At 52.3% G+C, this 13925-nt stretch overlaps 7 protein-coding genes across 7 annotated transcripts; 3 read left to right on the top strand and 4 right to left on the bottom strand.

Moving 5' to 3' along the window:
• Positions 1 to 23: 23 nt before the first annotated feature.
• Positions 24 to 1142, bottom strand: Z517_05674 (uncharacterized protein; the record flags this gene model as incomplete). The annotated part of the gene is made up of 3 exons (XM_013431001.1): positions 24 to 152; positions 205 to 1043; positions 1103 to 1142. 3 exons carry the CDS (start codon positions 1140 to 1142, stop codon positions 24 to 26), a joined length of 1008 nt encoding a protein of 335 aa, XP_013286455.1.
• Positions 1143 to 2420: 1278 nt separating this feature from the next.
• Positions 2421 to 3731, bottom strand: Z517_05673 (uncharacterized protein; the record flags this gene model as incomplete). The annotated part of the gene is made up of 2 exons (XM_013431000.1): positions 2421 to 2508; positions 2566 to 3731. The coding sequence occupies 2 exons, from the start codon at positions 3729 to 3731 to the stop codon at positions 2421 to 2423; spliced, it is 1254 nt and encodes a 417-aa protein (XP_013286454.1).
• Positions 3732 to 4391: 660 nt separating this feature from the next.
• Z517_05672 (uncharacterized protein) lies at positions 4392 to 5122 on the bottom strand (the record flags this gene model as incomplete). The annotated part of the gene is made up of 6 exons (XM_013430999.1): positions 4392 to 4406; positions 4462 to 4587; positions 4636 to 4787; positions 4837 to 4932; positions 4984 to 5021; positions 5076 to 5122. 6 exons carry the CDS (start codon positions 5120 to 5122, stop codon positions 4392 to 4394), a joined length of 474 nt encoding a protein of 157 aa, XP_013286453.1.
• A 340-nt stretch (positions 5123 to 5462) lies between these two features.
• Z517_05671 (uncharacterized protein) lies at positions 5463 to 5663 on the bottom strand (the record flags this gene model as incomplete). Its single annotated transcript, XM_013430998.1, has 1 exon — positions 5463 to 5663. The coding sequence occupies one exon, from the start codon at positions 5661 to 5663 to the stop codon at positions 5463 to 5465; it is 201 nt and encodes a 66-aa protein (XP_013286452.1).
• Positions 5664 to 7662: 1999 nt separating this feature from the next.
• Z517_05670 (uncharacterized protein) lies at positions 7663 to 8661 on the top strand (the record flags this gene model as incomplete). The annotated part of the gene is made up of 1 exon (XM_013430997.1): positions 7663 to 8661. One exon carries the CDS (start codon positions 7663 to 7665, stop codon positions 8659 to 8661), a length of 999 nt encoding a protein of 332 aa, XP_013286451.1.
• Positions 8662 to 9212: 551 nt separating this feature from the next.
• On the top strand, positions 9213 to 11093 carry Z517_05669 (uncharacterized protein; the record flags this gene model as incomplete). The annotated part of the gene is made up of 7 exons (XM_013430996.1): positions 9213 to 9386; positions 9461 to 9527; positions 9584 to 9750; positions 9805 to 9933; positions 9990 to 10061; positions 10115 to 10180; positions 10254 to 11093. 7 exons carry the CDS (start codon positions 9213 to 9215, stop codon positions 11091 to 11093), a joined length of 1515 nt encoding a protein of 504 aa, XP_013286450.1.
• A 1025-nt stretch (positions 11094 to 12118) lies between these two features.
• Z517_05668 (uncharacterized protein) lies at positions 12119 to 13737 on the top strand (the record flags this gene model as incomplete). Its single annotated transcript, XM_013430995.1, has 3 exons — positions 12119 to 12583; positions 12679 to 13207; positions 13289 to 13737. 3 exons carry the CDS (start codon positions 12119 to 12121, stop codon positions 13735 to 13737), a joined length of 1443 nt encoding a protein of 480 aa, XP_013286449.1.
• Positions 13738 to 13925: the final 188 nt, after the last annotated feature.

The following is a 13925-nucleotide window of genomic DNA, read 5'->3' as shown; positions in this document are numbered from 1 at the left end:
TTCAGGCAAGGCAGGCTGGCAGGTCAACTGTATACCCCCACCACAAGAGCATTGACCACATGGCCTTCCTTCCAGCCTTGTTCTTCCAAGCTCAGCTTTTCGTCCAAAATCTTGCCCAGATATGCGATGCGTATCTTGGCTTTGCTGGGAACCTATGTGACATGTCAGTCATAGTAATGGCGGACAACTGGCTGAAGTTCTCACGTCTGTTTCGTCCCGGATCCTCTGAACCAGTGCGCTCACCCTCTGGCTCTTACCCAACAGAACAACCACATCAGGGTCTCCACGATCGCTAAGCCGACATCTAACTTTAACAGCGTCCTTTGGCACGGGTGCTTTGCCCTTTGCTTCCTTGACCTTTTCTTCATTGGATCCGTCCTTGCTGCCGTCTAGATTGCCGCCACCCTCTGCGGCTTCTAGCTTGGCTGCAATAGGGTCGATATCGTTAGTCCCGTTGACGGTCTGGGAGTCCATGTCTGTGTGGTCCTCGATCACGTCGATGGGGTCTGAAATGACGGCTTGGGGTATCTTGTACAGGTTTCCGTGCTCATCATATGCTCCCTCCTCGAGTTTCCCCGTGGGGAGTGTCACCGAGAGGGCATCGAGGATCCCCTGGGCGTCGGCCAGATCTCCTTCGTGCAGACATTCAATCACCTGCTTCAAGCCGTGCCAGATTTCGGGGATCCCTGTGACTCTGGTCTCGAAGAACTCATACCTCTCTCGGTGCAACTGGGTGTATGTCCATGTCCTGTCTTTGCTCTTCCACGGCTTAGGCGGCTGCAGAGGCAAGTTATAATGATCTGCTAGAGACAAGCGTCGGTGCTGCCGCGATCTGGCGTTGTGGTTGACGGAGTCTCGGGGCGTGGACAGTGCCGATCTCGAGGTCTCACTCTGATGGATCGACAGACCTGAAGGAGCCCCGAAGTTGCGCGAGTCGGGGTCGTGGGATGCACCATTGATTGCCGTCTGCGATGTTATGACCTGAGAGGAGTGTTGAGTCTGAGGAGGGGGATGTGCGTGTCCATGGTCTGGATCACGCGAGTCTGTCGGTCTCGATGCACAGCAACCCTAGAAAGCGAGCATCAGTCATTGAGCGATTCACAAAAGTTAGTTGTTCGGGTGTGGAGAGACGGCTTTACCATAGTGCAGGTCAATTCATATCTGACCCCGACCCGGTCGTCATCAAAGGATCTGAACTGTCGGGCTGGCGATGGTAAATGTCATCGACACCCCGGATTTTCCCACGTGAAGCGTAGTGCGAATGCGACAGAGATAAGAGTCAGGGACAAGCCAAATCTGCAACACGCAAATGAGAAGTGGCGAAGCCGCGAATGAGCGCACGGCCAGCAGCGATTGAGATTCTACTAGAGCGCAGATACCGTGGACGCAGATGAAGAGAGGGGTGGAATAATAGTCATTTGTCCTGAAACCGTGGTGGCTAGATGCGTGACCTGAACGGTTTGCTGTCGACAAAGAAACCGCACTTGGGTGCATTTGCAGCAAATAGACGCTGGCCACACAAGGCATCGAATGAGTCCTTTGAGGGGATAAGCGGCGCAGACGGGTGGGTGCGATGGCCTTGCAGTTGGGTAATGGTTAAAGGCACTCGAGCCTTGGAGTGAGAGGGGCAGCGCGGAGAAAGCACGGAACCAGGCCCAGAACCACCTAGAGCCACCCCAAGAGAACTCAAAGCACCTATATCGATCAGGCTAGTGAAGGCCCACAAGCAACTAGTAAACCTACTTGTAGGCATGTGCTGTGTACTACCTCCAGGTATGTCTCTAGGTGCATCAACCCCCCAGTTATCCCCTTGGAGGCCCCTAAAAATAATCCCTGTTGGTCCCAGCACCCCCTCAGCTCATGCCTCTTCCATCTCCCCAAAATCCGACCAGGCCTAACGCCTCGGTGTTCCTCCTTGCGTACTACGTGTCCCTACACTCGAGATCCGACATCATACATCATGCATCATGCATCACAATTGGGCCACAAGGTTAATTGTCATCGGGCCTGAATCTTTCTTGCCAGTAGCTGACAAGCCATGTGCTCTCTTCTGTTTTTTAGCAGCTTCGCAAAGTTCCGCCAAATCAAGCTTCCTGACCCTGGACGATGACGAATCAGTTTCACAGTCTCGTGTGATTTCCGAAAGAAACAGAACAATTCCAAAATGACAACCATATTAAATTTCTGCGTCTCGATTCTCCCACAGCAATGAAAAAGACGCCGCGTTGCAAAAGGCCCCGGCTAAGTCTCAAGTTCGTGATCTGGCCGTTATCAAAACTCTATCCTGCCAGCAAAATAAAAAGGAAAAAAAAAAAACGAGACACCCCCAGCAAGATGATCATCTACAGATGTAAAGTATACACAAGAACGCAGGTCGGATTCTCCCCCAGTGAGCCGTTAAACATGTTCGGATTTGTCTTTCAACGGAACTCCACCGCTGGACAGACGCCCATCCTCCAGACGCCGGGTTCTCCTTCGTGCTTCAATTCGAGTTGTTGATATCTGTTCCTGGAAGATTAGCTTTCGTATATCTCAGCGCTCAATGGGGACTGTTGAAGAACTCACTTCTCACTCTTGGAGTGGAAATAAATGCCACTCACTCTCCCCTCAATCTGATTAAAACAGATGTAGTAGAACCCTTCGAAACTGGCTCCCTGGATGGATTTCAACTTGTAGTCGGGGACCAGAAAGTGCTCCTTCCATCTCATGAAGATGTAGTCTTGTTGCCACCAGTTCTCATGGTTCATGGGATAGACAAAGTTGATGTTGCGCTTCGCGTGCAAACTGAGTGGTCTCCATGCAGGAAACCGGGCCCAGTGCGTCAGGTCCGTCTTGTCGCTCGCGCCCCATGCGGGATCCCGGGTCCTGAAGCTATACTTCTGGTTTGGGCCGCCAATGATCTCGCCGGTGAAGAAGGTGGTCAATGTGGGATGATCTGGTGTCAGGCCGCATATCTGAAGGTATCCCGACATGCTGCATTGTTCAATGTCCACGGTCAAAATGGTCACTTCCACATTGTAAATCTGTCGGTCTGACTGTTGCGTGCCTTTGAACTTGGAATACGGTTGGAATGTGGCCGATGGATATTGCGGTCGAAGTTGCCGATGAGAAAAGTCCCATTCCTTCAAATCGTTGTTCGACCAATCTAGTTCTTGATCGATCGCTGGCCTGCCGGGGGTTTCCCCAGCTCGAGGGAAGCCTCCAGTTCGATTGTTCGCGGACGAAATCAGCGGAGGTGATGACGTGCCCAGGCCACTCTTGCCGCATACTGGTCCTGTCTCATCCTCTGTGGCTCTCATCTCAGACACCACTTGACGGGTATTGCCTTGCGATATGATGGGTGTGCCCGATGTCGCATCAAATCCGCCTGTGTCCCGATCGCCGTCATCCTCAATGCGCTCGCTTAGGCTCATGTCATCATCAACACCATCTATCATAGATGTCGCGCTGGTGCCGTCTGCGTGGATTTTCTCATCGAAACTTGGCGGGGTGGTATACAAAGTCTCTTCTTGCATCTGGGCCATACCGGCAGCGGTGTTGTCGCCGACGTGTCGCCGGTTGAAAACATGCCCGCTATTGAGTGTCTGCGGCGTGACTAGACGCCTCGAGGTCTCATTTCCGTCATTCTCTGGAGGTGGTGTCAATGGAGCAGGGCACGCGACATTGGGTTGAGTGATAGCTATTTCGGAGGTGTGAGGACCAAACGGCGAAGCAGGTGCATGGGTTGGCATTGAAAGGTGAGGAACCGCAAGGTTATCATATGGAGAGAGGATGATGGAGATGTCGGGACGTAGGGAGGGAAGCGCGGATGGATGGGATTGCCAGGGAAATCGCAGGATGAGAGAATGCACAGAACCCTTCGTCAGAGCACGAGATACATGGAGAGGAGAATGATGAGAGGTACGGAGAATAGTGGACGGGTGGATGGCAGCGGGAATCTAGTCGATTGGAGAGGCGAGGGCTCAAGGTCCTTCATCAGCTAAGAAGACTCCCGCCCCGACTTTCGGAGGTTCTCGCCATTTGCGGGGTTCAAGTCGTGAAGCCGCGGGCCTGGCATCACCGATCCCATCACGGGTGCCAGGCTTGCCGGGCTATGTCATGGCTGCTCTTGTTTGCAGGCCGCCCTCTGTTCTGGTTCGATGCATCTTGGCTGATCAGTGGAAATCACTGTTGGGCCTCGATGTTCTATACGCATCCAACTTTTTTCGGCGGCCATCAAATCGAAGCCGTCTTGGGCAAGCCATTCTATGAGGCCCTCTTTCAGACCAAAACTTCTTCGCCTTTGGAACCCCAAGGGATTCTGCTTCGACCGAGATTGAATGCCAAATAGCTTCGGCAGCAAGACTCAGGATTTGTTGGGTATCGACGATCGTGGGTAGCAGGTAGAGTGGCTAAATGGGTTTGATCTGCGGTTGACTCCCATTAGCATAGCTTTCCACGCCTGGATCGAGGAAGGCTTACCTTGAAATGTAGAGATATCAGAGAGAACACTAAAGCTTTGAGATCCTGCACCAGATAGTAGAACACACGCAGCCCTTCTGGATCGGCTGAGTCTGTCACGTCCCCGAGCGAGCCTATCTTTGCGGTCTGCCCAGTGTCAGTCGAGTGGCAATTCATGTAGAGAGCCTGACAAACCTCAAATTGGATGTGTTCATTTCCCAGCCTGATCTCAAGCTCTTGTCTTCCATCCTTGTTCTTTTGTGGCCACCGCGAGTCATCTTCCTTCATGATCTCACTGTCTTTGATGATGCGCTTGATCTCTGAAACGAGGAGGGCGCTGACACACACTGGACAAATGTCAGTCGCGCGACACGACACTGAAGACCCAATACGTACTCTCTTTGCGGATGAGGGAATCATTGCGGTAATTTGAATTGTTTGCATATCTCGCCGTTGCGCTTCGACCGTCCCCGATCACTCTGAAGTCAAATTCTGTCCAGCAGTCAGTGATATTCGAGTGTGGGATACTTGTGGCCTTTGTACCTAGAAATTCATGGCCAAATCGACCGGAGTGGCCAGAGCTGCACACGATCAGTATCATTCAGGAAAATGCAAGCAATGGCAGAAATCCGTACTAATACCGCACATAGAATGGCTCATTCAGGTCTTTCAAATTCGCCATTCCGGAAACAATACTGTGCTGCTAACGCGGAGCTTTGAGGGAGCGACAACAGGAGTGACTTGGGAACATTGACCTTTGCGTCGAAGATTGCCCGCCCCTCAAGTCGAGGCTGCGCATTGCCAAAACTGGCGCCAAGCTCCTCGCACCTGAACCTGGATTGGGACAAGGCTGATGCTGCCCTGTGCTCCCACGTGATATGCCGCGGACTACCTTCTGTTCCCAAAGAGGCAATCCGAACAGGGCGAATGATCAAAAATCCAAGTGCTAGAGGGAGTAAAGTACTGGGATTTCAGGGATCATCTATTCATACATCATTCCAATATGGCTCAGAGAAGTCGTCTCAGTGTGCTCTGAATGCATTTTCGAGATCTTGGTCATACTTCTTCTTGGCCTCAACCCTTTCATCGATAAACTCTCCAACCTTTTGCGACCAATACCAGTGCGTGACAAGATAAAGTTGACCATCTTTCAAATGACTTCCTGAATACATTGGCTGGATCCTCTTGTAGAAGAGCGAATTGAGGCCGGTTATACTTTCCATGGCAAGGGTATACTAAAAGGTCCCGTTGTGCCAGCCACGATTCATGACAGTCGAGTAGGGCGAGCTCCTAGCCGGATACAACTTGGCCTCCTCGTCTTCAAATATCTTCATAAATTCCACGCGGCGGACATTGTAAGCCTCGGTATCAATCACGTCGACTGCTTGCCTCGTCAGCCAGGGCGGAGTTCGCAGAAACTCAAGGGGAAGCGAGGATGCCCATTCTAGGTCAATGAGACAGCGAATATTCCAGGAGTTGTCCACTATAATATTGCTTGCATGTAGATCAGTCAGGCAAAATACGAATGGGCCAGTATTGAGGTTGTGATCGAAGAACTGAGGAGCTAAGGACCGCATAATAACTAGAGCCGACATTTGACTTAAACAATCGTACTTGTCGTTCACTGCATTTGGTTGGCAGCGGAGGTTGATGTCGTGATTCGAAAGGAGACCGTTCACATACGAGTCAGCAGAAGAGTACGTATGATGTCTTACAGTATTCACAGGGATACACTCGTTCCCAAGTTCATGCATTTGCATTGTCAGAGGTCGATTTGTAAGTTGTAAAAAGCCAAGGTCATCCACGGTAAACGATCCGATCTTGGGTAAGGGAACGCGAGAGAGCGTGAGTATAACCCACGAAAAGCCGCGAAATAGATTGGTCCGTAGCTTTTCATCGTTATACCGGTCATCTAAAGTGTTCGAGAGCATTTCCCCCTCTTCAATGTATTCCAGAAGTAGGTAGGCCCAAGCTCATTCGAGAGCCGACACTGATGAGGAATGAGGGGTGAGGGGAGAGGATAGTGCAGAATCGAAAGAAGCAGACGGCGAAAGCATTCAAATACGCGGCGGACAAGATTGAGACGTTCTACGGTCGTAAACTATCAACCTTAGTAATGAAAAACCATGTAGAACAGCGCAGACCACATACGCATTGACCAGAGGACAGAGAGAAGCCATAGAGACGCGGAATTGGTATGTTAGGACATTCCTGTCGTAGCCAGGCATATGCTCCAGCTTCACAACGGACCTTCTCGTCACCATTGCCTGGCCGAAACTCTTCCCCCACTCGATAAGACAGTGGGAACCGCATCAACACGCGGGAAGAGCCATCGACAAGAACTGGGATGCAAACATTGAAGCTGCCATTGAGCCACAGCGTCGGTTCGGCGACATGACAAAGAGTAGCTGTTCTCAACCCCAGGTGATGCGCAACGCGCTCCTCTATGAGGCTGCGGCGTTTGTACAGATGGTTATAAAATCTGAGTTGCTTCGAGATGTAACTCAACTTGTGCAGAATGTTGGTTTCCTTGTTTTTGGCCTCCTCGTAGTGATATCTTCGCGGCCAATGCGTCGAGTTGAAAGCATACTAGGTACTTTCAGTGGGAGTCGAGAAGTTTTCGAAGATGTAGGGCTGTTTGTTCGAAGTCCACAGGGGAGTATGTAAAGTACGGGTAAACAGTAGGCTGACGCTTACTCGTTTGGAATGTCATTAGCGCTGCCCTAGAGGTAGAGCCTTGGCACTTACAAGGGTGCTATGCTAGTCGCCTCTCAAAAGCAGCGCTCCCGCAATGCCCTTAAAGGACAGCATCTCTTCTCCTTCTCTCTCATCCTATATTACATAAATACCCGTTCAACGATACTAGAAACAAGATGGCCATACGAGAAAGATAATGATAAGTTACGGGAGCACGAAAACGATGAAGGCCATACAAGGGACGAGTGACGAGGTCCTGAAGTGCAGCATCGTGAAGCTCAATATGTGCCGGAATTACTTACCGGGCGGGGAGTTACCACAGTCAGCGTACCAGAGGTCAGACGGATGGACGCAGTTCTAGAACGGGACGGTTCATGAGTATATGTTCCATACTCAGATGCCTGTCCTATCGAACCCTGACCGCAAATTATTGTTTGGATCGACCTCCCCATCGTGTCGCATATACCTACCTTAGCACATTAGACGTTGTGCAAGTCCTACGCAAGGCATCCTGCTCTTCTCGCCATGCCTCCTGTACGGTGCAACTTTGCCTCGGCACTCTATGACCGTATGGTGCCTCTTGCGGTCGGTGAGGTGCAACCAGCAGGTCTGTCGGTGAACTTCATTGACGTCCATCACCCCCGGGACATTTTCGACCGGATGATAGCAAACCAGGAATTCGATGCTTCGGAATTGTCGAGTTCAGAATATATTACCCGTCATGTGGCAGGAGATAGCACCTTCATTGCACTACCAGTCTTCCCCTCTCGGGTCTTCCGGCACAGTTTCATCGTCGTGAACAAAGACAGAATCAAAGAGCCAAAGGACTTGAACGGTAAGAGGATTGGGGTACAATTGTACACCATGACTGCTGCCGTCTTCATCCGAGGCCTGCTTCAGCATGAATACGGCGTCGACATATCGTCCATTGAGTGGGTGGAAGGTAAAATGGAGGGACCAGGCTCTCACGGGAAGCCGTCCGCCTTGAAACCACTGAAGCCGATCAAAATCACCCAGAACACCAATCCCACAAAGTCTCTGTCCGACCTCCTTGAGACTGGCGAGATTGACGCGACAATTGGCGCGGATATTCCAGCGTGCCTGGGCAAAGCACCGCACATCGACCGGCTCTTCCCCGACTTCAAGAAAGTGGAAATGGACTATTACAAACGCACAGGCATATTCCCGATCATGCATCTGGTTGCGATGCGCCGAGACTACTACGAGCAAAACAAGTTTGCGGCGTCGGCCTTGTACAACGCTCTGAATGAAAGCAAGGAGTTGGCCCGAAAGCGGATGGAGAGCACGGGTGCCCTCAGATACATGCTCCCGTGGCTACCTCAGGAGCTTGATGAGATTCATGACGTGTTTGGAGAGGACTGCTGGCCATACGGCATCGAAGAGAACCGGAAGACTCTGGAGGCGCTGGTGCAGTACCTTTATGATCAGTCAATGATTGAGAAGAAGGTACCTATCGAGGAACTATTTGCGCCGGTGAGGAAGATCAATTTCAGGATAGGCTGAAAGACAGAAGCATCATCAAGGACTTTGTTCGTTGCACTCGTACGGTCTAAGTACGACTAGCCAAGGATTCTTTGGTCCGGGGAGACTTTGATATAAGATTCCCTTCCTTCGTCCTTTTTCCCCGCAATTGTTTTGCTCCCCGTCACCGACCGGGGAAGTACATCCCCACTCGAGAGAAAAATATCATCCCCGGTCTTCCTCCTGTTCCCCAGACGTTAGTTCCTCTTGTTAGTGCAGTATGTCGATTATCCCGGCCTCGCTCTCACCTCGCCCATTCCTGGGAACTCAGACCCCCTTCGATCCGGGTTGTTGGCGTTAGGGTCGTTAGAGTCATGGCGTCGCGAGGCGGAAAAGAATGGTAAATAAGATGAAGGACTTCTTTTGTCGAGCTGGCTATATGAATCTTTCTCGCTCTTTCTATCTTCATCCCTTCCCCCCCCAAAGGCCTTGGTTGACCTGCTACACCCTACGGTGCCCTCTACCCTCACTACCCTTGGCTGCTTTCTCTTTGAGTATCCTTGGTTGACATCTTGTCCTCAACGGTGCAAACCATGGCCGCCGAAACTCTGGGTCAGGAGAAAAGCCTCCGCGTCCTGGCACATGTGGAAGATAACGACGGCATGGAGATTGAGATCGAGAAGCATGGCCAAAGACCTGAGCTGAAGCTAGATGAGCATGGCCTCCCTCTTGTGCCCCAGCCTACCGATCACAAGGCTGATCCACTTGTACGTCTTGCCGTGGACTCGTTGTCGCTAGGGTAGCATGCCCACCAAAGGATATAGGCTGACATTAGAAACAGAACTGGCCCAAGTGGTACAAGTACTATGTGCTTTTCTTGCTATGTCTCCTTGCTTTCTGTGTTCAATGTGAGTATGATTGGGGGTCCTCAAGGTGATAGAGAGTGGTACTGACCCTGCCACAGTCGGAGCTGGCATGGTACCAGCAGCTTTTGGAGTGATTGCAAAAGACTTTGGAGTTACCCACCAGCAGGCCAGCTACCTGACGACGTCGTATACGCTCTTTGGTGGTATCACTCCTCTGCTCTTGACTCCGTACGTCAATATGTATGGTCGGAGGCCTGCTTATCTGGTCAGTCACTCTTCCATCTTGCTCCAAGGGAACAGTCTCTCTGACTTTCGACAGATCTTTACTTTGATCGCCATCGGTGCAAATGTCGGGTCGGGATATGCTTCGACCTATGCTCGCGAGATCGTCAGCCGCTGCTTTGTTGGAATTGGCGCCAGTGTTGCTTTGGCCATTGGCGGTGCGACTGTAAGCGAAAACGATCTTGAAGCTCTTCTCTGATCACTGGTCTAACATGCCCCCAGATTTGTGATATGTTCTTCCAAGGCGAACGTGGAAAGTATATGGGATTTTACGCTCTGGCTGTCACCAACGGAGTGAGTGGAAACAAGGAGTCTGAAAGCAAACGAACCCACTGACAGACATACAGCCCCATTTTGGTCCCATTGCTGGTGGCTATATCGCCCTAAACCTGGGGTGGCGATGGATCTTCTTCGTATGTGCTACGACTACCTGCCATCGACCATTTCTCACATGTAAAGACCGGTTTAAACTGACTATCGCGATAGATCAATGCCATCATCTTCGGCGTCGTCCTGGCCATATTCTTGGTCTCCTTTCCCGAGACGCTCTTCTCGCGCACGGACTTCAGCAAGCTTGAGAACCAAACCTACTGGCATAAGATGGCGTTCCGCGGCAAAGTTCTGGATCGCAAGTTGAGCCTGTCTGACTTCTCGGCCAATTTCAAGATGCTCCAATACGTGGCGATCACAATCCCTTGTATCTACTACATGACAACCAACACCTATGGCTCGATTGTTTTCGTTCTCACTGCGTCGTCTATCACTGAGAGGCTCTACGACTTCAACACGGCCCAAAACGGTCTCCTACTGGGCATTCCGCTCACGCTCGGCTGTCTGATCGGAGAGTCATGCACAGGTTGGATCTCTGACCAATTGATCAATCGCTACGCACGCCGCCACGACGGATACAGGAAGCCTGAGGCTCGTCTGTACCTCTGTTTTCTGGGTCTCTTCTTGCCTGCAGGACTGATCATCCATGGCCTCTGCGTCAACAACGAGACCCCGTGGATCGGTCTCGCTGTCGGCATGACGGTCGCCAGTATTGGTGTCCAGGCGGGCACGACGTTGACCTACGCCTACTGCACGGACTGCTACAAGCCCCAAGCCGCCGAAGTGTCGACCATTATCAATCTATTCCGTCAGATCTTTGCATTCACGATCGGTTTCTACGCACTGCCCTTTGGCGAGGGTGTCAGCTTTGGCGCCGCCTGGGGAACCTTTGCATCCATCAACTTCGTCACATGGTTGGGTCTGCTAGTTCTGATCTGGAAAGGCGAAAAGATCAGGAAGGCACAAGGCGAGCCCAATCTGCACAAGGATTTGTGATTGGTCTTCGGATTGCGAGCTTGGTTGTGGTTGAACAGTTGCCACAAGGAAGTCCAGCGCAGGGGACTTGGGGCAATATGATCGAATCTTCTTCGGATATAGTCCTGTCTTTCTGAACAATACAGTGAGCCCCCAGGTACAAGTATTTAGTCAATTTCATCGTCTGGCCCATAACAACTGTACTTGATTTGCTCTGTGCCCGTTTCGCATTCACACTGGACTGTCTCTTTGTGATCTACACAGTCTGGACAGCAACTGCCACTTCCGCCATGATGAATGGGCAGCCCGGCGTCTCTCCGCGGGCAGACAATGGCCTAGGGCGTAAGCGAGCACCAGGTCACAGGTCATGCCGCCGCAAGGATGCCGACACCCGGGTCAAGGAGTTCTAGGGAGGAAGGGGATTCTTCATCCGGCTTTCGGGTAGAGATTCTCACAGATACACGGGGGGTGACGGGAAATAGGAAGTAAGAATTTATCACATGGACCTCCGGTACTCCGTGTGGATTGACTGGTTTTTGTATCTCCCCGGCCCACCATCACCCAAGCGAATATCTCTTTCTCCCCGACCGGAAACCGTCTCCGGATCTTCAAACTTTCATTCCTTGCACTGTAGACTTACCAGTAATCACCCAGTGTGATATCCCCGGGAGAGGCTCAAGTCGCTCTAGTGTAGGCCTCTGTGAATGTCCTCCGGCCATCCCAGCACCACCCGGGGACACCCTCCGAGGAGGAGAAGAGACATGGAGACCTTCATGAAACCCCGTGGGTCATGGTTCTCGACCCAACAAACACGCCCCGGCCCATCGAGTCTGCTGCACGCTTCGTGTTCACTCGCTTCCCAGACCTGTTGTCTTTCGGTTTGTACTTGGACAGATGCGCGTTCCACACCCCCCTTGTTCAAGATCTGCCAAGCAGGTATATATTGACGGAGAGCTTGAAATATTTTGCCATTCTCAAAGGCCTGCAGTCATATCACAGTCCTAGTCGCTGGTACCAAGCCATCATCAACTTCAGTCGCTCTAAAGATGCCGTCAGCAATGCCTAGCAACGGTTCACTCGCTGACCCGACAGCATTCAAAGTCGCCGTTATCGGCGGTGGCATTGGAGGTTTGACAACGGCTCTGAGCATCGCGTATCAAAACCCAGCTCTGCAAAACATCACTGTGTATGAGCAGGCTCCGGCGTACAAGGAGATCGGCGCGGGCATCGGTATCGGCGTCAACGCCGCCCGGATCCTGAAGAAACTGGGTGTTTGGCAAGCAGCAAATGCCATCTCCGGGGAGCGCAATGGCGTGCACCGAAGCTGTCGACGGTACGACACCGGGGAGGAAATTGTGGCGGTTGGTGCCATGGATGAGGATGTCGACGGCGGCGTCAGACAATTGAGCGTACATCGTGCAGAGATTCTCGATGTCTTGTACCAGGAATTGAGGCGCAATTACGACGGTCGCGTCACGCTGAAGACGGACATGAAGGCAACTAAAGTCGAGGTAAGCGAACCACGGCCCATTATCTCCCTTGCGAGATACTATGCCTCCCAACACCCACTGGCCTCAGTGTTGCTAACACTTGATCGTTGGTGCAGGAGAATGGCGACCAAGTGACAATTCACTTTGCGAATGAGACAAATCCGACCGAAACGGCGAACCTGGTGATCGCCTGTGACGGCATTCACAGCACGATTCGATCTCAGTTCGCTCTCGACAAACCGCGATACAGCGGCCGCATCGCCTACCGAGGCCTGCTCCCGCTCAGCGCCATCAGCGACAAGTGGCCTTACCCCAGCTACGCGGTGAGTTGGTTGGCGCCGGACAAGCACTTCCTGGTCTTCCCAATCTCGCAGAATAAGACGCTCAATGTCGTGGGCTTTGTGACCAAGCCGGAGAGCGAGCTGGGCGACTTGAAGGAGAGCTGGACCAGCAGTGCGCCCCGCGAGGAGCTCGAGCGCGAGTATGCAGGCTGGGAACCAACGGTCGGGGCGGTAATTCGCGAGATGGAGGCCCGCCCTGGAAAGTGGCGGCTCAATGACCGCGAGCTGCTCGAGCAGTGGACATATCTCAACGGCAAGGTCGTGCTGGCAGGGGACGCGGCTCACGCGATGCTGCCACATCAAGGTGAGCGCTTCCCCTTCGAACAGTGTTGCCAACTGCCCATCTTTTCAAGCTTCATCTCGCTGACTCTTGGTAAACACACAGGCTCTGGCGCCGGCCACGCCATCGAAGACGCCTATATTCTAGGCCTCGTTGTCAGGGACTATTTCGCCAACCCCGTACCAGGCGTAGCCGCATATACCGCCCTCTATCAAGCCGTCCGGCGGCCCCGCGCTCAGAAGGCCCAGATCACCAGCCGCCAGGCGGGTGATGTGTACGAGATGCAAGGCAAAGAATTCGAAGGTATCTCGTCGTACGAAGATTGTCTCCCAATCGTGCGCGAGAAGCTCTCTGGTCGCATGAAGTGGGTTTGGGGCCACGATCTCGAGGCCGACTATCAGAAGGCCCGTGAAGAGGCTGGTTTGGCCGCGCAGATTCAGTCGAAAGCACCGCCCAAGACGAATGGAACTGTCAACGGAGCCGTCAATGGGACAACGAGCGGCAAGGTTGGCGCGACTCAACCTGGAATCAATGTCCAGGAAGTCGAGGCGTGAATCAGTCCGTGAAGGGCAGGTTTCACCTCTCGGGGGACAGCATTCTCATCAACCGCATCCCATCGCTCGGCGCATCAGAGTTTCGTTTTGTTGGGTATGAAGACATGGGTACCATTTGGGAGTTTTCGGGTTTGGCCATTGCATTCCCCTCGATTGTCTGAACAGGATGTCCACTTGGTGTGACAAGG

This window comes from Fonsecaea pedrosoi (assembly GCF_000835455.1).
Source record: "Fonsecaea pedrosoi CBS 271.37 unplaced genomic scaffold supercont1.3, whole genome shotgun sequence".
NCBI classification, from domain to species: Eukaryota; Fungi; Ascomycota; class Eurotiomycetes; order Chaetothyriales; family Herpotrichiellaceae; genus Fonsecaea; species Fonsecaea pedrosoi.
Note: the sequence above shows the minus strand (reverse complement) of the source record. Positions and strands in the feature narration are given on the sequence as shown.